Source organism: Paroedura picta, chromosome 6 (assembly GCF_049243985.1).
Source record: "Paroedura picta isolate Pp20150507F chromosome 6, Ppicta_v3.0, whole genome shotgun sequence".
In the NCBI taxonomy this organism is placed as follows: domain Eukaryota; kingdom Metazoa; phylum Chordata; class Lepidosauria; order Squamata; family Gekkonidae; genus Paroedura; species Paroedura picta.
Genome location: NC_135374.1, coordinates 41557821 through 41582558, shown reverse-complemented (window position 1 = coordinate 41582558; position 24738 = coordinate 41557821). Strand labels below are relative to the sequence as shown.

At 38.9% G+C, this 24738-nt stretch overlaps 1 protein-coding gene across 1 annotated transcript in view; it reads right to left on the bottom strand.

Moving 5' to 3' along the window:
* CRYBG3 (crystallin beta-gamma domain containing 3) overlaps positions 1-24738 on the bottom strand; it is an 80007-nt gene that overhangs the window by 34286 nt on the left and 20983 nt on the right. The window contains exons 4-10 of the mRNA XM_077342232.1: positions 6889-11611; positions 5931-5978; positions 5426-5541; positions 3871-4015; positions 1833-1966; positions 1189-1303; positions 48-83 (exon numbers count right to left, since the gene is read on the bottom strand). Of these exons, the coding sequence (XP_077198347.1) occupies positions 48-83; positions 1189-1303; positions 1833-1966; positions 3871-4015; positions 5426-5541; positions 5931-5978; positions 6889-11611 (5317 nt within the window). The remainder of the gene's footprint in view (positions 1-47; positions 84-1188; positions 1304-1832; positions 1967-3870; positions 4016-5425; positions 5542-5930; positions 5979-6888; positions 11612-24738) is intronic.

The following is a 24738-nucleotide window of genomic DNA, read 5'->3' as shown; positions in this document are numbered from 1 at the left end:
AAGCTAAGTGTTTCAAAATTACAAACATTATTAATTTACATACTCACCTTAACATTCATGGGCATCTGTACCTTTAGGCCACCCTAACATATAAAACAAAATAAAAATACAAAAATGTAAAATCTGATTATTTGTCTATCCAATTCATTTTACATGTACATGAAAAAAAATGCAGTTTGTGAGGTAATCCCTTCAGTCTTGGTGCATGCTTAAATATAATTGTGAATTACAATGGCTTGATAAACTATGTGATAAACAGGACAATCCTTTTGCTGAGTTGTTCCATGGAATCATAGAGTTGGAAGGTACCTCCTGGGTCACCTAGTCCAACCCCCTGAACTATGCAGGACCCTCACAACCCTATCACTCATCTACTGTAACCTGCTACCCCAGTCTAAGCTTATTGGGATAACTTTGCATAAGATTATACTTTATATAAGTTAAGTTGTTCTCAGAGCTAAAAAATGTATTTAAAACAAATAAAAAGCATAACATACAACAAATGACAAGCTATTAAAATAGGTAATATATGTATGTGTCTGTGTTCACATGCATGCCAAGAATTAAGAATTCCAAAGCAGATAAAACATCAGAGTCAACAACATTTTCAATTCCTGTTCCATTTCCCATACAAAAAAAAATGCCCCTCCAGCACTGAAGTTGAAGTCAGGTAGAGTGTAGAGAGCCAGTTTGGAGAGCCAGCTCTGCATATAAAAAAATTTAAATTCAAGTTTTTAACCTCTCATGGCATTATATGGAAGTCAAGAACATTGCATCTGTTTATTGTTACATAAGCATATTTTTTGGACAACTTATATTTCAGTAGTTCTTTGTAAATCCCTTTGGGGGAGAATAATGGAATATAAATCCTATAAATAAAAAGGAATAGTGTTTGTATAGTACAGATTTATGTGATAAGAAGAATACTGTTATTTTTTTATATATAAATGCATTTGAATGAAGTCTCTTATAGCCAGTACCACCAGACAAAAATATTTTCCCTTAGGCAAATTCTGTTCATTCCATTACTCATTCTTGGAACAGTGACACAGAATATTGATGCATACTCAGGATCATCTTAGTCAATGTGGGTGTTTCAGCACAGAACAGATTCACAACCTGATATAAGACTGTCAGGCAGAAGCAATGGATTGATGCAAAATTTAGTAGAAAAATGTACTTCCTCACCATTCTCAGTGGATGAAGAGATTTTACATCAGCTGCTGAAAGTTCATACAGATCCTGATTTTCTTCCAAAACCATCACCTCTCCTTTGTAACTAGCTTCCGAATAGGCAAGCCATCTATTAGAAGAAAATGACTTATTAATTCATTTAACTTGCGTTCATTTTGTACATGATAAATATGCTGGCTCAGCCCAATGGATGACCTACTCTGGCCTTCTTTTTCAGCACTGACCAATCAGACACCTCCAGAAAGCTCAGAAACAGGACAGTCTCGGTACTTCTATAAGAACTGGCCCCATTAGTTTTTCCTCAAAGGCCAAAATAAGCCTGGAAAGGACCTTTGTTTGACAGAAACAGTCTTGTAGGCAGGCAATAATATTGTGGTTCTCTGGCAACTCCCATAATGGCCACTGTAGAAGATATTAATTAACTAAAGGTATAGGTGCCACTTCTATTGTTTTGAATGTTTTAGCTATTTTTGCTTTATTTTGTTTCAGACTTCTATGCAAATCTGGGGATTTTTCTCAGGTGTCCAGAAAGACCTATTTTATCTGTTCATGGTTCCAATCTCCAGATTTAAGTATCCACAGATTTGGCCATGTTGAGAATTAGATAAATTGATGATTAAGATAAAACTGGTACTCACACTCCTGCTTTCACAAGCAGAGCAGGATTTTTTACTTCTAGCTCTTCTAAATTAGCAGCTGCAGTTTGAATACAGACTGAAGAATTATCTGTGCCAGTTAGTGGAAAAAGCTCAACCTCAGGAACACTACAACTCTGCAAAGTAAATCAGACATCAAAAATAAAGCCAAGGGTAAGAACTTAGCATATTTGGATAGTATTTACATCTCTTAAAACATAGCTGTATGGACTCACTGGGGAGGCCAACTCTTCTTCTAGCTAGCATTGTCACATACAATGGCATGACTAATATCAATAAAAGCAGCATCAAAAAATTCTATTTAAATACAAGAGATTTTATGTGTGTATGTAAGATTTCATGATTTCTCTCTGGTCATAAAACAAATGTAAATCTGAAGTATATGTAAGTGGAAACTTGTTAGATTAAAAACAAAATAAAATTAGCCATTCCAATACATTGTACCAATATTACTTTCTTTGTGACTATCTAAAAGTAAATTCAGATAAGTGCCATGTTGGTCTAAAGCAACAAAATAACGTTTGAGTCCCGTGGCACCTTTAAGACCAACAAAACTTTAATTCTGTGTATCAGGTGCTCTTAAAGACCAAAGCGGGTAAAACAGAATACTAGATTACTTTAGTTGCCCTATTTCTACACTGCCTGAAGTATAGAGGTTAAACATTTGAATTCATTCTGCCTAAGCTGAAATTCAGGCTGGACTTTGGAAGTTTTTGTTATGTGGATATAATGTGAAATCTATTTCATGTTTCATTTATTATCATAATAATGTAATTAACACATATGCTTATTAAAGCACAATTATGAAAATGTGTACCATGCATAGAAATTTCTCTATCATGGCATAGCAACTTATCCGCAGCATTTTGAACATATGAAGCTGCCTTACAGTGAATGAGACCCTTGGTCCAACAAGGTCAGTATAATCTACTCAGCCTGGCAGCGGCTCTATAGAGCCTCTAACACAGGTCTTTCACATAATCTAAAGCCTACTCCTTTTAACTGGAGATGCCAAGAATTGAACCTAGGACCTTCTGCATGCCAATCAGATGCTCTACCACTGAGCCACATCCACTCCCACTTTTGTTCATCTTTAATAGCTATAAGTTCCTGTGCCCTCTGCCCCAGAGAACAGAAGCTGGTTGTCACTATAACTGGTGATGCATTCCAAATATGACCAGTAAACACCCTTTAGTTCTGTGCCACGTTAAGAAAAATTTAGAACATTTTTTTGACTGTACTACCTGTGGACCAGGCTTAAGGGTATATTGTACGGATTTCTGTAGTTGTTCCAAAATTATGGAACTACCTTCATTTCAGGCCCAGGCTCTTACTTTGATATACATTCTGAAAGAGCTGAATACTTCTGTCTATGTGTTGACAATGAATATCCAGGGTAATAGTTCACCTCCTGCAGCATTTTTGCCTTAACTTATATAAGTTTTTGCTTTCACATCTACTAGTATAACATTTTCTTTCAGTAGGAGAAAGTATTTGAAAAAAATGAGCACTGCTTCATGAAAGCTTATACCTATCACAAATGTTGTTAATCTGTAAGATGCTAATTTTTTATACTGCTACAGATAGACTCATCTATTCTCTTTCTCATTATCAACAGTGACCTCAAATTATATTATGTTGGCTTGAACCCTGAACATTCAAATGCCAAAGGGTGTTGTTTGACAGAATAATACATTGTACATTGTGATTGTTGAGAAAATAAGCATAATACAACATATCCTTTAAGGAAATTAGGTCAGGTAGCACATGTCTGGTGTGGACAAGAACAAAGGAGAACTCTTTGTAGTGCAAGAACTGAAACAGGTAATATCTACTGAAAGACTAAGAAAAATATCTGATGCTTCAGGGCTTATAAATAGTAGATTGCTTCATTGACTGAAAAAATAGTTGAATATAAAGTAAGATGCAAGCAATAAAGACAGGTTGGGAGGGAAAGGGGCAGGAAGACACAACTATGGGCATTGCAACTAGCCCCTCTCTTTCATAATTAACAAAGTACCTTCACTACGTGTCTGATTGAACCAACTGTGAAGTTGCCTTGATGCTTCTCAGGAGGAGTACTCCAGATATCACCCAGTAGCTTCTCTCCTTCTTCCAGAACAAAGTTCTGACCTTGAAATTGAGGTTTTTCATACAACATCCAGCTATATCAATAAAATAAATACAGGAATGTAGCCATTTTACCCAAGATTTGCTAACATAACTATTTAATACTAGTAGAAAATTATTGTGCTTTCATATTAAAAGGTGTCTTATTTAACTGTTGTATCTAAATATGTTTGCTCTTTCACACTAAAACACAAATGCATGTTGTGTGCTAATTAACAGTAACCAGGCCATCATGAGTTATTTGAAATCTTCTAGTTTCTGGAGTTGGTGTGAAACACACACAAAGCTTACTATCTCATTAAAAACATCTGGCCTCTGAGTGGATGACAAAAGCGGATATCCAAAGATATGGTAGGAGTAGTACCTACCTGGGGACCTCTCTAGGCATGCAGAAAAAACTATAGATTTGTGAATTAAAGAAGGGAAAACCTCTAAAATACTGAAAATACTCCACTGACATTGACAGCAGGTAAGAGTGAGTTAAAAGAAAATGAGAGACAGAAGATCTGCTCATGCTCTAGAAGCTTAGAGAATCCTGAAGATTAACTTTTAACATAAATTAGTAGAATGCCTACCATTACAATGGTTATGTTGGGGGTGGGGGGGGGGAGGGAGAGAAATAGTATCTAATCTTGAATTTTTTTAAACATTTAAGCATAGTATAGGACTGGAAAGAGCCTCTTGTGGCGCAGAGTGGTAAGGCAGCAGAAATGCTGTCTGAAGCTGTCTGTCCATGAGGCTGGGAGTTCAATCCCAGCAGCCGGCTCAAGGTTGACTCAGCCTTCCATCCTTCCGAGGTCGGTAAAATGAGTACCCAGCATGCTGGGGGGTAAACGGTAATGACTGGGGAAGGCACTGGCAAACCACCCTGTATTGAGTCTGCCATGAAAACGCTAGAGGGTGTCACCCTAAGGGTCAGACATGACCCGGTGCTTGCACAGGGGATACCTTTACCTTTATCTTATAGGATTGGAGGGAGTGTGCATCTCAGCTGATGTCATGGTTATCAATCAAGAAATGTTCATGATATTCAATAACCATATTCCACACAGATCTCCCAACAGATTTCTAGCTCCAGAAAGACTGCTTCAATAAATTGTGTTAGGGTACTGGGAAAAAGCAAGTTCTTTACCAAATACATGTGACTGTTGTAGATGAGTTTAGGATAAACCCTTCCCTGAACCTCAGTTACTGCATACTTGTTGCAGACTGAAAAGCCATTAATGACAATCAAGTACAAATTTTAATGCATATGTTATTATCACATGCCTGAGATTGATACATTTCTGAAACCTTATGTATGATCATTCTTTTTATCAATAATCAGAAAAACAATTGTTCCCAATTGTTTCATAATACTCTATTTTTAATAACTGTAGTAAAATCGATCTCTTCTTGGTAAATAACAACATGCATGGTGAAAATGAAAAATATGCATTTCATACCATCCTCTAACAACTCTGATCAGTGCTTCATTTGAAAACATCCAGGTGGTGGTATCTAGTTCATCATGATAAATTTCATGTTTATTTTTGCTGTCCTTAAGATCAGAGATAACCATCTGAAATAATATGAAATACTCTTAAACAAAGAACTACATATTGCTTCTGTTCTTCTTAACTAAAAAAGTATTATGCAGATCATTTATACAAGTTCCACTGGTTTAAAACGGTGTGCAGGGAAGATTATGCTCCTTTAAATCCAAATTTACCCCATAGCACCTAAAAATTAAGTTTGGATACAACAACACTGAACACTCTTCAAACACACATCTGGGAAGACCTATACATGGCTACTCAAGTAAACTGGGCAAACAACATGCCCAGGTTAAATGTAGAATTATTTTTATTCCTTACTCAATGGGTTAATTAAAAAAATCCACTCCCCATAAATATTATTTGTAGAACAATCAATTTCTCTTATTCAGGAATCAGTTAAAGTACCACTCACTTTTCCCGGTCTTGGATTACATCTGAGTTTCTCTCTGTCAACGAGACTCTGAAATTAAAGTGCAGAAGGAAATAATTTTACTACAGTTATGAACTGACAAGAGATACAGTAAAAGCTTTGTTACCTGGCACTTGCAGGGGACAACTGTTGCTAGTTAACCAAATAGTTCAGATACTGAAGGTAATAACCTCACCCACACCCAGAGGAACCAGCAGCAACCCGCCCCCTGGAATGCCATGGTGACAGCCCTCACATCAGGTAGAACACTTTCCCTCATGCCATACAGCCATCCTACACAATAGGCAGAAAAACTGCCAAGATACCCTTTAGTAAAGTTGGCTCCTGGACAGCTCAAGGCAGGCTGAGGGGGAAGGAGGCATCTGAAGATGACATCAGTTGACAGTCACAGCTGTCAGAAGCCCAACAATGGCCAGAGGCATCAAGCAGCCTGGCTGGCGAGGAAGGATTGGTGTAAATGCACACCCAAAGACACTGAGACATGCTTTATTGGAGGACAGGGGAGAAGCTTGCCCTCTGCAGTCTAACCAAGCATTCTGGATAATCAAGTGCTGGTTAACAAGGCTTAACTGTATTTCTTAAACCAGCATTTCTTTATTCCAATAATTCTTAAACTCTTAGAGAAAGGAAACACACTATTAGGTAGGCGAGGGGCATACACTTTTCTGTTTTTACAGACACAATATGTATTTTATATCCACCATACATCTGGCCTGCAATGTATGCTTGTTATTGTTGCTTCAACTAAGAAATGCTAATTTATTTCTGGCAACAATTTAGAATGCCGGGGGCTCCGTGGTCTAGCGCCCGCTGCATTTAGCTGCAGCGGGCTTGATTCCTAGTAAATAAGTAAGTAAGTAAGTAAGTAAGTAAGTAAGTAAGTAAGTAAGTAAGTAAGTATATATGCATATATACACACACACAATTAAAATCACCTTACCACTTGCAAAGCTCCAATTTTTTGTAGATCATTATATTTGGCTTGATGATCGTTTTTCACTAAAAGACTTTCAAATCTTGCTCCCTTCTCACATGCGTAACTGCCTGCTTTCTGTAAATAGTCATAGAACACACTCCTGGAAAAAGGCTTAGTGTCAAGGTCACTTTTTTCCGGCAGCTGAGCTGAACACACTGAAGTAAAAGGTGAGGCCTCTTCTTCAGCAAGTGTATTCTTAGAAAGAGGCATGTGCCTGGAAAGCGAATTCCTCTCATGAACGGCTGTCTTTGGGCTGCCTGCCCAGCCACTTGGAATACATGTTTCTTTTTTATCTTCTATTTCATTTTCTTCACAAAGTCCCTCATCCTCTTCAAAATACTGGTTAGTAGATTTTAACCGTTCAGAGACTGACTGTAGAAGTGATAAAACCGATGATGGATTATTGTTATCTCTCGATTTCTCACTAGAATGACCTTCTGGTGAGATGTCTGTTGACAGCAAGTCTTCTTGTGAACTGTCATCTTCATATATCGGAGACAGAGATAAGGGATAAACTCTGTAACGCTTCGCCTCAACTGTCATGAATGATTCTGAATAAGTACTGTCTGGAGTCTCATTTACCTGGCTGCCATCTTCATTGGGTTGCTCAGAGTTATATTTGCCCTTTGCTGCTTCATACCTTAGAAGATGCTCAAGGTTATTCAGGGAGAGGCCAGGAAGTGCTGGCAAGGAGTGTTCTGGCTCTGCGGAGGAACAGCTATCATCTTGAAGAGAATCTTCATACAAAATAGTGAAAGAAGAATCACCTTCCCAATCTTTTGCTAAAGAAAAGGTAAAACACTGTGGGGATTTCTCTCTGATACCATCCAGGTAATTTTCCTTGTGCAAATCGTCCACAGTAACCCCAGTTTTTTGTTCTTCCTCATAGGCAAAATTTGGTTTAATCACTGTTGAATTGTTCTTTACAGATGATTCAGATACACTGTTTTTATTCTGCGATTCTGTACAGTCTTTCTCAGTTTTGCCATAATCCCTTTCACAGCTAGTTTCGCAAGAGCTTCTGTGTGATTCTTCTGTTGCAAGGAAGGGGAATGTGTTGTAGTTGCAGTTGCATTTGGAAAAATCATTCCCAATGTCATTTCCAAGTAAATCTAAAGGACTATACTCTCCTTCAGATTTGTTAGAAAGATGAACATTTGAGTTAAAGGCTGGCAGTGACACATTCACTGGCAGAGATAGGCATGATGGCAATTGCTCTCTTGTCATAACAGTCCTTCCATTTCCTGCATATAAGGAATAATCAGAGTTATTGCCTGTAGTCCAGTTGCCCACTTTGCTACTAACCTCTATCAAGTGTGTACTGCCAGTGACACCCTGACTGTTTTTGCCATAATCTACTGTTGCAGGGCTGGATTCTGTGGAATCACTACATTTGCCTCCATAGTTTTGCTGAGCAAATATTTTATTTGGCAGCTTTTCTTCTCTTGTTACTTCTTTTTCATCATTTATGTGTAAAGAAGTCAAGGAGCTTGCTGTCTCACACTCCATAGTTATGTTGTGTACTTCAGCTGAGTATACCTGGCTTAAACTCAAGGATTCTTTGGTTGTTTCAGAAAGTTTATCTGTTAACTTAGTATCCATAATCAGTTTGTCTGGGACTCCGATCTTAGACATAAGTACTGTAGTTTGAGAAGGACCCTTGCTCAGATTTTCCTCCTGTTGACTATATGTCAATTTATGTTTGGCTACATTAACATCATCATCAATTATTTCTTTTGCTTTTAGTGCTAGTGAACTGGGTAGATCAATTTTATTAGTAATGTCACATGGCATCATTTCATCTTGAATGTCTGTGTCAACATTATCTTTCCTTTGAATTCCATAAAGCTTTCTGCTGCAAGTCTCATTAAAATGTTTTAATGACAAGTTCTTTGGCAGGATTTCTTTTGATTCTGACATTTTTTCCAATTTCTGATCCTTTTGAAGGCTGGGTCCCAGTAAATCGCCCTTAATGTCATTAGTCTGGCAGAAACCCACAGTTTCCTTTGATTGTATTTCTTCTATAGCTAAATACAGAACTGCGTCAACTATTTCATCAGCCTTTTTAAACAAAACAGCTAAGTCTTGGGATCTAATTTGTACTTCTTTTCCTGTTTCAACATCTTTCAGTGTTTCGTCAGAAAGTTGGCTGCTTAATTTTGTAAACAAAGTAGGTACTGATTGAGCATAAATTTCAACTGGATTTTCTGAAACAGAAGCAATAAGGCAATGAAGATTTACTTGCTCTGAAGGAGTTCTCTGCACCACTTTCTCCTGCTGTACTGTGAATGCCTTTTCTAATACTGTCTTTACAGGATGTACATATTCTACATCCGAGGCAAATAAGTCCACACATGGGGCTGAGCAAGCCATTTCAGATGATGATCCAGCCACTAGCCTGCCAGATGTATGGTTTGATGAAATTCTGATCCTATCTTCAGAATTAATAGAAAATGAATGTTTTGTGCCTAATACATCAATTGTTTCAGAGGCAGCAGAACATAGTCCTGGCATATCTTTAAAATGGGAAGAAGGAGAAACAGGCTTGCAAGTATCCACATCTTCACATTTAGAAACAGAGAGGATCTCTTTTCCTAGACTAGATCCAGGGCCCAAGGAACATGATCCAGATGTCTCTGTTTCTTTGGAGCAGAGCAAAATCTCACTCCCGATGTTAGTATTTTCTAGACAGTAAATTTTAGTATCTGCAATGTCTGCAGATTCCTGGGCAGTATCAGAAATTTGATCTGCACCACCAAATTCAGCAGCAGTAAGAGAGCACAAAGGACTGCATATCTTTTCACATGCAGAGACAGAACAGCATATTTTACCAAAGTTAGCCCCTGAAGTTTTGTTAGGGCATTCCTGTTTATCATTAGATAAGACACATGAAGTTAGCAATAGATTCTGTTCTTCAGGGTTAGACACAGATTTAGACATACCACCCAAACAGATGTTGTCTTCAAAGACATTATTGGCCAAGACAGATCCTGAAGTACAAGAAAGAGTTTTTGGAGAACTGTTCTCTGGTTTCACAGCAGGAGGGGAGCCCTTGGGCAAGAAGACTTCTTTAGAAGGAGAGAGAGGAAACAGACCCATCATAACAATTTCTTTAATTTCAGGAGTCTTCTCTGCTTCAAAATGATCTGTCAATTCTTGGGCTAATGGATCATTTTTTCCCGTAGATATAGATAGGTTATTAACCATAACTTCTGCAGTTTGGAGACAGGAAGGCTTTGCTGTGATAGCAGATCCTGTGCTTATTGCCAAAGATCCATCATTTCTGTGGCTAGGATAATGGCAGCTTCCACCTTTGGTTTCAAGGATCAAAGAGGAATTATCCTCAGGAGCCACAGCTTTGCCAGTGGTGTCATCTTCATTTTCTAAGGAAGTACATGGCATACAGTGCTGCTCATTTTCACACACTACAGATAACGGACAAGTAGTGGTGTTGCTCACCTGAGCAATCTTGGGCAATGCAGAAGTCACATCAACATGGCCACCTTTAACTGAAGGCATACAAAAATTCTCCACAGTATCACAGTTAATTTCAGCAATCATGGTGAAGTTTGGATTGATTTGTGTAAGTTCCGTTGATTCTGTGGTCCTTCGGTCCTTTGGAGTATTTTTGCTGTGTATTTCTACCTCTTGAACTGTTTCTGGGAACTGGACTGAAACAGATGAATTAATTTCTCCTGTTACTGTACTGGTTTTGTTGCATTCCACATCATGCAATTCTTCTTGATTTCCTTGTCGGTAGAGTGGCAAATGTGCATTTGATGAAGTGATTTGTGCAATTTGCTCCTCTTTGAAGATAGAATCTGTTTGGGTGATATGCTTGTGTGAACCCTTATTTCCATTTTCTATACTACTAGGTTCCTGCCCACTACACAAGTGATTATTTAAATACAAGGTCCGGTCATCTGATTTTAGATTGAACTGATTATCAATGTAGCTATCACAGGAACATTTACTTTTTATTAACTGTTGTTCATCACCATCATCAAAAGAATATACTTTAGGGTAAGATGAAAACTCATGTTGAATTTTTTCTGTGTTAGAGAGAGCACCAGAACACATTCCTTTTTGAAAGTCAACAATGGCAGCATTGTTTGGTTGAAGCTGTGTTTCTGTTTCCCCTAACACCTCCTCTCCCTTTTCAACCAATCTGTTATTTGCTGAACTCAGTTTAACAGAACCTATATTCTGGCAACTAGAACTTGCTTCCTTTGGCAACAATACTGATTCTAACAGAAGGTTCATATTAACTTCTGGTATCTTGGAAGCTGAATCATGTTTCGCAGAAACCACATCTTTGATGCAATTTTTCATGGTTTCCATTTCTGCCAATAAGGTAATTGCATTATTTGGTTCTCTGTTGTCACTGCTTTCCGAGATATCCTTAGCATTATTTTTCAGGTCCATTTCTGCCAGGAAGGGATTCATCTGTGCATCCATTGTGTCATCTTTTGTCTCTTTTAAAGATAATCCTGCTTTTCTTGCAGTGCTTTCCAATTCTGGAAGATCTACTGTCTCATTGTTTTTGGGAGTAGAACTAATACTGCTGGTTGGAGCTTCTTTTTCTTGCTCTAGTTCTACTTGCTTCTTAAGCAACTGCTTAATTCTTGCTGAGCCTCGATATGTTGCATAAGTAACTGCAGGTGTGCCCAGCTCACAGTCTGTTTTTCTGGAATGACAAAAATATAATTATTGGCACTTTAGCCACATAAATATGGGGTTTAGAAACTTTGATGCAAAGATTTTTGGCAGAATGGGCTCTGCTCACTTTTGTATTTAAAAAACTCAGTGTAACCATTCCATTTAACTTCCACTCCCATAACTCCACAAATGAGACATTTTTATAGCTACTTGCTTTCTACTCAGCAATATGTATGGGCAGAAATAAGTGTTAGCAAGGAGTCCATCCAGGAATCCTTCCTAAAACTGTGCTTTCTAAATAAATTACACAGCTTCTTTTCAGTGATGGACATGTCTGGGTGTGGTTTTTACAGCAAAATTACATAAGTAGGTTTAAGGAACAAGCTATTATTAGATACAATATGAGGAACTCTCCTTTCTGTCTTTACAAGGTCTCTGTTCAAGTGCAAGATCATGGGTTGGATCCAGTGCAAAATTTCCACTTGGGCTACAGTAGTTGCTTGCACTGCGTCAAGCTTATTTTATTTCCATTTTTGATTTTGCTTGTGCAAAATCTTGTGAAGCCAGTTTCTGGGTACTATAATATGTAGGGAAGAAAGCACTAGGTTTTGCACAAGACCTTTTAAAAGCATAAATGCACTGAATCTGTTCATGTTTCTGCTTGTTGCATCACTGGATTCTAACCACTGCCTGTTATTATGTATGTACATAACATTGATCCACTGACACTTTCTCATTACAACTGTATGTTGATTACTTTTCTGTCAATAACATTTCCTTGCCAATACTATTACTTATAAGTCTTTTTTTTCCATAGGCTACGGAGGGCTGATTCATTCCATTCTAATAAACTGTTCACAAAGCTGCAGCACAGGGTCACAGACTGAGCAAAGCAGAGGGCAGGATTGTGCCCATTAACCTAATTTCCTCCTGCGTAAGCATTCTCCATAACCTCTTTAAAATATTTATGTGCATACCTTTTTCCTGTGCAAGGCAACTACAATTTTTAAAGTGTAAAATAAATTTGGATAAAATACATTAAAACATTTTGAAAAGCACTCTGAAGACTCCTTATGATTAAAAGGATATCCCCCCTTTGCAGGCTCAGACTACTCCAAAAGCACTGGAAAAATGACCTCTACATGAAAACACATGAGTTTCCTGATATACTGGATAAAGACCTTTTAAAATAGGCTATGAGATGAATTGCTAAAGTTGAGACAAAAACTGCCGGCTCCAGCACAGATTCATCCAAGACCTTCACCGTGTACCAAGACTCATTCATAATACAACACATCATGTTTTTGGAAATGTCAAAGGTCAAGCAGCAGGTTGTGATGACCCAAGTTTATTTCCCATCTAGGTCTTAAAGCCAATAGGCTGTTTGACCAGAAAAAGACAGTGATATAACAGAAAGTTATTGCTGTTCATTTTTTCATTTAAAACAAATGAAGACGAAGAAGAATTGGTTCTTAATTGCAGCAGCTATTACCTGCACACATCTAATGTTATGTTGAAATCAAGGTCCACAAACCGGGTCAATAAATAATTCAAAAAGTGTGCAGGCTTCTTATTCAGATGAGGATCCAGATATTTTATTCTCAGATCCAAACAAATTGTACAGAACAAGAAGAAATGTTCAACGGTTTCAATAACCAAAGCGCATGGGCAAGCATACACACCACTTCCTTTCCTGAAGACCATGTGATGAAGCAACCCGATGACTGTTTGGAATAATATCCATTCTTGCCATGAGTTCAAGGATCCACAGTGTGGCATATTACAAGCATCATATGAACTAGCCCTAAAAGGGTTATACAAGAGCTACACAGATGTCAAATTTCTGGAAATTTTGAAGCCATAATAAAAACAGAAAATTGGAGGGAAACTGAAATAAAAGACATACTGTCCTATCAAAATTAAGCTTTAACAAAAAATACATCAATTATGGTTTCTTTAGTATATACAACTGCAATATTTCATATCTACGGAATTTAACAGTTTTCTCCAGTTAGTTTAACAACCTTAGTTTTCTCCAAATGTAACAGCAAATATTTGAGGGAAAAATTCAAGCCGATGTACGCTATGCTATTTTAGTACACGTATCTGAAACTTTGTTGCCTGAGTAGCAGAAAAATAAGTTAATAGTAGAAATATAGGAGATAAATATATGCAAGTTTTGTGGTAAATAACATAACATATTTTCCATCAGAAAAAGGTCATACACAAAATTAATAGCATATTTTGATGATGTAGTTAACTTTTATAGTATGGGCACTGAACTATTCAGTAGTGTATTATAGCATTTTAATTATGTAAAATTTACTTACATTTAGAAATAAATGTATCAGCCCCTTCAAGTTAATAATCAGGATCAGTTTCTGAAATTTCTGATTCTGAGCCTTAATTTCCATCCTGTAGCTTTTGGGAAATTTTAAGACTTGCATGAAATACATGCAAGTACAATGATATAGGCTAGATATCAGGGGGGGAAATTTCACAGTCAGAGTAGTTCAGCAGTGGAATAGGCTGCCTAAGGAGGTGGTGAGCTCCCCCTCACTGGCAGGTGAGCAAAGGTTGGATACACACTTTTCTTGGATGCTTTAGGATGCTTTGGGCTGATCCTGCGTTGAGCAGGGCGTTGGACTAGATGGCCTGTATGGCCCCCTCCAATTCTATTATTCTAAATGAACCAAGCTTTTCTAACCTTTCACACGTTACTATTTCGCAATTTGGTGTGTTTCCAAACATGGATCAGTTTCTTTTACGTGCTGCAAAACATATGGGAATCTGAAAAGGCTGTGAAACAAGAGGAGTCACAGGCTGTACAGTATGCAGGCATTGCCATTGTGTTACAGAAGGCATATATTTAGCAGAGCCCCAGATTACACCCCCCAGCCCAAATTCATGATAATGTTTTGCATTCTGCAATGTTAGAGAAAATCTTTCCAACATCAAGATCTTCTACTGTAACTGCATCTTGAAGTTCTTTAGTTTTCTTTAGTAAACTTTCAAATGAGAGTACACGACCACTCCATCTAGTTTTATTACAGAGTTTGAGTGTCACTATTTTATTCTTAACATTCTTGTTTCTACTTAAAGACTGCAGGTACATTTTGAATAGACTCTACATGTATTTTAACTTCTGTTGCTTTTCTGTAGATCTTTTCCTCAGCGTCCAACTTCATGAAATTATTTAAAAAAACAGGTTTAGAGTATGCAAAGTTCATCCTATTGCAGTAATATGTGGAAATTTATCTACCATGATTTCCCATGCGGCTTTCAAGTAACTTACTGTCAGTCACCAATGCAAATACTTTACCAGCCCAAACCATTTCTTTGTCTTCACATATTTTATTACTAACTAGGGGCAAAGCCTGTTGTATCCAGGAATACAATGGGCGCTAGAGCTTGGTGATGGGAAGAGGAAGGGGAGGAGTTGTCCAGTCTGTAAGGGCATGGGGTTGAATGTGTGTGTTATGTAGGAGGTTGTGGTGGTGTGGTGACAAATGAGGCCATGAGTGTGAAGATATGGGTGTCATGAACCTGTGGTTTGGAACTGTGGCACAGTGGTTACAGATAAGCTTTCCAGAGCCATGTCTTCAGTTATGTGAAGGGAAAATCAGACTGGAGACTCTTCTTAGGGGGAGATCACATGGCATAATTTCCCTACTTGTGTGAATTAGGCCACAGACAGTACATAGGTGCCCACCCTGCTCCTTCTGTCTCCATTTTTTCACTGTTGATTAAATGTTATGTGCCCACGTTCTTCTTTCATGGTTACTCCTTAGAAGAAGAACTAAATATTTGTACCCTGTTGTTTACTACCCAAAGGAGTCTCAAAGCAGTTTAAAACACCTTTCCCCTTCATCTCTCCACAATAGACAACCTGTGAGGGATGTGGGGCTGTGAGACGTCTGAGAGAACTGGGAATGGGCCAAGCAGTTTCCAATCATCTTCCCTTCCTCTCCCCATAGCAGACTCCCCATGATGGAGGTGGGGTAGAGAGCCTCACATGGAAGCTGGCAACCCAGCAGTCTTGACCTTAGTAAGGTTTTTATACTGTTTTTTTTATTTGTCAGGCCAAGGTTGTAAAAAGTCACTTCAGTTCCCATGTCTCTCTTACTTGTTCACTATTTACAGTTTCAGGCTGTAAATATTCTTTTAGATCTTCCTGCACTTTCCAGACTCACAGGACTGATGCTGGTCTGTCTGCGCCCCAAAATACAAACAGTTGCTGGTAAGGGCTGGCCATAGCACATAGCCCAGGAGGGACACACCTGCACCACTCACTCCCAACTGCAGCCTGCAAGCTCCTACCATAGTATCTAGAGTATAATGATCAGTTCAGCAGGCAAAAAATGGCTCCTTTGAAGGCTGGACTCTGAGTCATTGTACGAATTTGAAGTCCCACCTCCAACCCTCCAGGAATATTTCCAACCCAGGATTAGCCAACCTCCAGGTGGGGCCTGGAGAGCTCCTGGAACTATAGCTCATCTGCAGAGTATAAAGATCAGCTCCCCAGGCAGAAAGAGCTACTTTGGACAGGGTTGTGGTAGAGAAGAAACATTTAAGGCCTCCCACACAGGTTGTTGTTGAATTGAAGACTTGAGGCCCACTGCACAGGGTTGTTGTGCAGATGAAACAGGAAACAAAAGAACCTCCGCAACAGCATTCAGTTTCATCTGCAGAATAATGCTGTGCAGTAGGCCTCAAATCTGCAGAGAGTTGGGAAGAAGAAATATACATGGCAGGGCTGTGTCTAACCCCTGGCCAGAGTAGTATTTTAAATGAGAAGGGGCTTTTCTGTGCCCTCCCTGTCAGCCAACTGTTTGGCCGAAGAGGAAAGTTTCCCCCCTCAAAAGGAATTCCCTCACCCATGCCGTCAGACTCCTCTGAGTTGCTCTTGGAATTGCCTTCCCTCCCTCAGTTAGGGGCTGTGAGAGGATCCTCCCCAGCAGGCCTGAAGGGAGGGGGGAGGGAGCACACTCACCAGCCAGCTCTGTCAGTGTTCTGAGGCAAAGGGAGGAAAGTTAAAGTTGGACATGACAGTAAGGACAGCCTTGGGGCAAAAAGGGCTGGCACAGCCTGTCCAAGCCTCTGTTCTCATTGCCCTTGGCAGCCCTACTGACCTCCTCTCCCTGTGGTGATCAGGAGGAGACTGGCAGTGATGTCTCCAGATTGCCCCTGGGTGGGCAGGCCCTGACAGAACTTTGGCCCAGTGATTGGGCCAAAGTCCTGAGTGGACATGACCTGGACATGACAGAGCCAAATCGGGATGTGCTTTGCGATTAGGCCATGCCCACTCTCCGCCCACTTAGCCCTTATTATTCTGCCGCCATGCTGTGACATTTTAAAGTCTTTTAATGGGAGTTTTAATGGGGTTTTAAGACACTGTAACCCGCCACGAGCCATTTGGGAATGGTGGGAAATGAATCGAAATAATAATAATAATAATAATAATAATAATAATAATAATAATAATAATAATAATAATAATAATAATAATAATAATAATAATAATAATAATAATAGTTTTTTATTAATATCAGCTCCTGCTGTTACAGACGTATTCTGCAGTGTGTTTATTCTGTTTAGTTTCAGCACTTTTGTAAAACACTGGTTGAGACCTTAACACAAAATTTATGATTCCTTCATCCAGAATATTTGTCCACTCACCTGTAAATATTGCAGAATACAAAGCTTTATTGATTTTTCTCACTGAATAGATTGCATGACACATTCATGCTCAGATCTGCTCAATATGATGGTCTTAATAATTTAAATACTGCCTACCAATATATATTTTCAATAATCAATAATAGTACCAAGAGGCATATATTCCCCTTGCAAGAGCTTGGCCAGTTTTTTCGGGTGTCGCTTTATCTTTAAATGAAGTTATTCTTGGATGTTTTTGTGCAAACAGAGGATGGGAGATATCAGTTCACTTCTGGCCAGCACTTTGTAATACAGACATGAGAGGGGGAAAAAACAGGGCTTCTGGACACTATTCCACTCTGATTTCCCAAAAACAAGGTGGAATAGATATTCTAAAATAAATATTTAGTGCTTATACTCATGAAAGATTTTTCTGCAGAGCATTTTTTTTCCGTATAAGGATGTGCTTGGTCATCCTGGTAGCATTTTTTATTGACAGTATTTGCAAGACACAGTCCCTCCCTAAAAAAATAAATTGGAAGTATGGAAATGCTTCTACTAAATGTTAGAAGACCATTTTGTGGAGGAAGGGAGAAAAAAGGATATTTAATGATGTCACGCATACATGTACATTAGAGAGCTGATGCCATAATGTCCTGTGACAGATGGCACTTCGTTCAGCCCTCCAGGCAACCCAGCAAATCACTGCCTACAGGGGGGAGTAGGCAGACACCAGTGAGAGGCTGTGGAATCTCTGGGATTGGATGTAAGAGATGCAGATGACAATAGCACAATCTCCTTGTATTTAAAAATATTTTTATTCAAAATATAAATATTTCATAGCAGGGTTTTTTTGCCAATATACCCCTATATTTCAAACTTTTTCATTGGGAATAAAGGCCTTGGCAACCCCCTCTCAAATTTTCCCATTTTTTTATTCGACATACACGTCTCTATTAAGGCACTGTCCTGAATCTCAAGAGAACAAGAAAACAGATTACATATTCCAGCAGCTCCATCTGCCTACCCAGTACAGAGTTGCTCAGTCATTAAGTCTCCTGCAGCCAACACTTGCCATCACTGAGAAGGTCGTAACACAAAGCAAAAACTAACAATGGGGAGAGGGAATAATACCCATGAAATTAAGTGGATTATAAACAAGGCTTTTTTATTGCTTCTTCTAGTGGTATTTGCACTAAAAGTTTAATCAAATAATCCAATATTTTAAGAAAGAAAAATACATATGATATCATGACTGGAAAAAACTTAACTCATTCTAGTTTGACTTTTCTTTTTATTAAAATATTTCAGTTATAATCCACCTTTCTTTTTAGTGCCAGGAGGGCATTTAAACAGAAATTACTGAAGCTCCTCGAAAGTATATTTTGTACCTCAACTAGAGAAAAGCAAACATTCATGACAAAGCCCAGTTTCTACATACTTTTTATTTTTGGCACTCATTATAGTGAGTCAGGATAGGCATGAACTGGGAAAATATGGTTCGACTCATGGTAGACTCATGGACTGTTACAAACTAAAAAGGTTCCATGCGAACTGGTTTGATTTGTGAGGTTTGTGACATGGTACAATACCCTCCTCTCTATGCTAAAGACAACAAACTTAGAGGGGATTTCTGACTGACTCTCCTCTACCTGCCCTCTAAGTTTGGGGAGCATTAGATTTACAGTGTTTGAGTTACAGCTCTCTAAAGAAGGCATATCATCTTAAATCTTCCCCTGCCAGAATTTGGACTAAGCTTATGTGTGAGTGGTTAGACCACTTGAGCCTTCTAACCCCTGGAGGTTCTCCTCAGTCACCATAGCTAGTAACCACTGATAGATCTAGCTTCCATGAATCTATCTAATCAAAAATTGATACAGATAATAAAAGAGTTAACAAACAGATGTGAAAACTAAGTTTTGAGTTGAGTGACATCTTTAAGACCAATGAAGTTGTAATTTGCTGCTATTCACAGGTCTTACTGACAACTCCAATCTTAGCTATACTTATTGTGCAGTTACTTATGCATCTTGACTCTAATTAGCCTTTCCTGGCAATTAAGTCCCCCTACTTATATGTAAGAGCCTCTTGTGGCGCAGAGTGGTAAGGCAGCCGTCTGAAAGCTTTGCCCATAAGGCTGGGAGTTCAATCCCAGCAGCCGGCTCAAGGTTGACTCAGCCTTCCATCCTTCCGAGGTCGGTAAAATGAGTACCCAGCTTGCTGGGGGGTAAACGGTCATGACTGGGGAAGGCACTGGCAAACCACCCCGTATTGAGTCTGCCATGAAAACGCTAGAGGGCGTCACCCCAAGGGTCAGACATGACTCGGTGCTTGCACAGGGGATACCTTTACCTTACTTATATGTAAAGGTTAAGCAAGTCTTGTTTCAATTTATCTGAAAAAGTTTGTAGGCACACGAAGCTTATACTCAGAATTAAGGAGGCTTGGTCTTAAAGGTGCTACTGGACTTAAAAGCTTTGTTCTGTTGCTTCAGACCAACACGGTCATCTACATAAATCTATTGCATGTAACAAAACAGAGCTCTACTTCCCCAATCTCTGCGCTACCCTTTGTCCCAAATCTGCAATGCAACCCAGGGCAAAACTCTTACCTGCCCTTAAAGATACCTACTAGTGATATAAAAAATGGAGAACACTGAAAAGCTATACAATAAGTAAAATTTCAAATGATTCAAGATTTTAAAATGTTCAGAACAGAATCCCATGTTTTAACAAGTTAGTGTCAAGCTCCCACTCTTCCTTTTCCTGTCCTTTCTATGTCTCCCTTTCACATATTTCCACTACTTATGTTTGAGTTTTTAAAACTGTTATTTAACCAATTGCTACATTTTCTGTTTGTTGGAAAGGGGCACAAGATTCCCCCCCCCTTTAACTTCTTTATATCACAATACTGATTAGGATGTCACATGAACTTTCAGAACAAATCAAAACTAGCTTGGGCTACAGTTACTAATTTGGCGTGAAAGTCAGTCACAACGCTTGGGACACACGAGGTTATCAAACATTTTATACTTCCTAGTTGCAAGCAATAAGTACTTCTTTTCCGATAACGTTATATAAAAGATCATTTTTACAGTTTCCTAATGTTTTAACTATACTTAGCTACATAAGGTGTGATAGGATAAAAGTATTCTATTTTCCAAAAGACTAAACGAAGGGGAAAAACCAACACAACTGCTCCACTATCATTAAAGTTGAAAACAAGTCTTTAAAATGAACCGTAGTTTTAGGAGCAAGCACTCTGCAACGTTACAAGCTGTCAGAGTATGCACCCCCAAACTTCTACCCATTTCCCAACCTGTAATTGGCAGAACTAACTACATTCAGCAAATGAATTTCTTCTGCAGATAATCAGCAGAAGAAATTCATTTGAGATTTCACATTTGAAGCTTCCCACATTTTTTTTTTAAAGAGATGCTGACAAGGTCACCAGTGAGCATTTCCACAGAATGGGAATTTGAACCCAGGTGTCCCTGGTATGTAGGGTTTTCTAGCTCTGGACTGAGAAATACCTGGAGATTTTAAGAATGGAACAGGATATACCACAGTGGGTATAATGCTGCAAAGTCCATGCTGCAAAGCAACCATCTTCTCCAGCGAAATTGTTCTTTGTCATGTGGATTTCCAGATCTCCAGGTGCCACCTGGAGGCTGGCAACCCTACATCATCTCCAAGCCATTTTATATATACTACAACAGGAATTTTAAAACTTTCAGCATTCCAGAACCCCACAACATAGATGACTTTTCAGCTTGTTCTAGGGGACGCATTCTGATCATGTGACACTCCAGTCAGGGATATTGGACATTACAAGCACTTGTATAAAACAGAATGTCTTCTAGAACACATTGAAGATGAATTCTTGGGTACAGATTTCAAAATATCAGTAATAGTGGGCAAGCTCCCTTTCAGAGACACTCATCCACAGTTCTTACTAAGAAAGCCCTCATTAGAAGCTTAAGGAATCGAGTTTCTCCACATGGAAAATAGTGTGATACAGCATAAATCGCCCCCCCCCAAAAAAAAAACTTTTTCATCCTGTGGCATCCTTGGAATTCTGACACTGTGTGGTGGACACAGCCACAAAATGGTGATCACAGGAAGCAGAGCCAGCCAAATAATAGCTGCTCCTGGAGAAAATGGCGGCTTTGGAAAGATGACTCTATGGTATCATACCCAGCTGAAGTCCCTCACCTCCCCAAACTCTGCCCTTCTCAGACTTCATCCCTCAGAGTTGCAAGAACTTCCCAAACCAGAGTAGCAATGCCATGCACCAGGTTAAGGTAAATTATCCTAACTAATGCTACACTGGCAAGCTACACAGCATGTTCAAGGAAATCTAGCATGTGCAAAAGATGCACTGTAACTCACTGATTGCATCTCTATATTGACATATGAAACTGAGCTTCACAAAAGTAAACAATCTTACCATCTGAGGTTCTTGGTTTTAAGATAGGAGGTTTTATGTGGTTTTATAGGGTTCTACTATGTAATTCGCCTTGAGTCCAAGGAGGAAGGCAGACTAGAAATACTAATATTAATATACTAATAATAATACATATAAAACAGCCATCCTCCAGTAAATCAGATTGAAGAATGACCTCAGTCTAAAATAAGAGTGAAAGTGTCAGGATTTTGTTTGTTGTTTAAAAATAAGAATCAAGGTACACTTAATTGTTTTAATTACAAAAACCAGGCTCTGAAGGTTAGATGCTTCACTAGATAAACTTCTATTTAGAATACCAGCCATTGAAAATACAAAAGTTAAAGAGGAGAAATTGGTATACAACTTATACATGTAACACTGAGAAAGTAAAAGGTTGCTGGTTGTGCTTTGTTTCCCCCTAAGGCACAGGAACAGAGAAAAACAAGCTGAAGGAGTTCCATGTAAGTTATCATGGCTCAGGACTGGCAGATGGGATATAGAGTACCAAAAGTAAATGTCAAGGAGTAACAACTGCAAGTATATGCTTTTATTTTCAAAACATGTCAAACTGGATGAGGGCTGGTAAACAGGATGTGGAATGGCTAGATTCTGTCTATCCCCAAATGGATTTTACTCAGACTTAATCCCTGCCCTACAGATAACTCCTACACATATGCATATTTGCTTGAAACACATCATCACTGTAATAACAAGACAAGGATTAGAGGGGAAATAGACACTGGTTTTACCACAGAACAGGAGCATTATAACAAAATACATTCAATAATGTTTAAAAAATGCATGTATATATTTCACAAGGTTCTACCCTCTCTAAATCAAGTTGCAAAACTGAAAAACACTTCTATTCCAGTCTTAACTTTTTTACCACTGAGAACCCCGTGAAACATTCTTCAATCTTCAAGAAACCCCAGAAGTTGTGCAACTGTGCAGAATATGGTTCAGAAGCATAGCTGTGTACATGCCTACCCAGGGCCTCTCCCCATCATTGGCCATTTTTTTTTTGGGGGGGGGGGGAGACCATGCATTGTCATATCATTCAATAAACATTTAACAAAAAAATAAAATATATTTTTAAAACTCCCATTTGGGAAACCCTTCCAGGGCCTTCAAGAAACCCTAGGGTTTCATGAAACCCTGGTATACTTCCAAAGCAACATAGAATGAGAACACAAATTTTGTTCCCATGTTCAGAAGCAGAACAGGTTGGAAATCGTACACTGCACATTGTCACTAGAATTTGCTGACAGCTATAGCATCTGGAAGTAAATCATGCTGCTTTAGTAGCCAAATATTATTTGCCATGAACAGCATGTGCTTCCTTTCTCTTTAAAGGAGATCACTTCAGCACACAAAGGACTTTCACTATGTTGTTACTAAGAGAATAAAGTAATTGCTACTGGGATTGTCAGCCTTAATTATTCATTGGCACCCATTAAGGCAACTTGGAACTCTTCAATTTCTGGGTTAAAAGTTAGAAGGAAAACTGGTCACGACAAGGTGTCAAGAAGAGTTGGGCTGCAGTCCAAAGGCATGCTTGCAAGGAAGTAAGTTACACTGAACTCCAGGAGATTTACAACATAGAAAAAAATATTAATGCCTTCATTCTTCCCCTTTGTTCCGCAGTGGTACTTGAGCAACTGCCCCTCCCCTGCTTTCTGCAAGGAGAAGAGATTGGTACTTGACTCATCTCAAGAAGTTATAAAAATAGGTTACATATAAAACAGAACTTGGAAGAGACGTGATTCAGCAAGAACCACATAAATATTTGTTATGTTTAAATGATTAAATCAGCAATGCAAGTTGATTTTTCAATTTTAAGAGTTTATATTCTATTTATAAAACATCAGTAGATAAGTTCCATTAGAGTTACTGGGTTTGATTTTGATTTAAAAGTGTTTCTTCACGTGATGTTATAAAATTGCTTTGTATTTATTTAATAAAAACATATGTTTTTTTTTAAAAAGCAGGGTCTATATTAACTTACAATCAAAGTAGTGGTTCCCAAAGTAGGAAGTACTGCCTCGTGGGGACGGGGGCAGTGCTTTACACCACTTTGCAAATTTAAACTCTGCCAACAAATATATCACCAGAGCTCTAGTCAGACCAGTGTTCCACATTTTGAGAAACTGTCATCTGTGGGGGTGACCTTGGGTGCCTTGCTGACCATGGAGGCATGAATCAAGAAAGTAGTCCTCTAAGCGTTTTAACAGCTTCATCAGGCGAGGATATTAGTGCCCTATCTGTCCTCCAAACACCTATCCATTATGATCCATGAGACTGTCACCTCCAGAATTGATTTTTGTAACTTGCTCTGAGCAGGCCTGTCCTTGTCTCTAAAATGGAAATTGCAGCTGGTGCAAAATGCAGCTGCTAGGGTCCTCACAGGAACACCTTGGAGGGCCCATATCCAGAGGCAGCTGCATTAGTTGCCAGTCATGGCCAAGATCAGGTTCAGAGTTTGGTTTTGACCTTTAAGGCCCTTTGCGGTGAGGGACTGCCTGTTGTCCTATGCCCCCTGCAGGGCTTTGTGCTCTGTGGGTACCAACTTATTGGTTGGTCCTGGCCACAGAGAAGCTCGCCTGGCCTCGACCAGGGTCAGGGCCTTTTAGTCCTGGCCCCTACCTGGTGGAATGAACTCCTGAAAGAGTTTTTGGCATTCCGCAGGGCCTGTAAGAGCTCTTCCGCCAGGTCTATGGTTGAGGCCAGTGCATGGAAAAGATTGGATGCCCCCCCCCCCCAAGGAAGATATACCACCACACTCTGGAACATCATTCATGGTGGCCAGCTGATTCAGTCCCTCTGGCACCCCTAGTGTCAGTTGTACTGCTGTGGGGGAGGGCTGATTATTTTATCACCATGTTGTTAATGTCTTAAACATTGTTGTTTAAGATAACTGAAATTGTGTTATTTAGATTATTGTTGTTGTTGTATTTGTTTATGTTATGTTATATATTAATTTGTTCCATATATACCCCCATGATGTTGTATGTAAACTGAACCATATGGAAGGGCGGTATAGAAATCAAATAA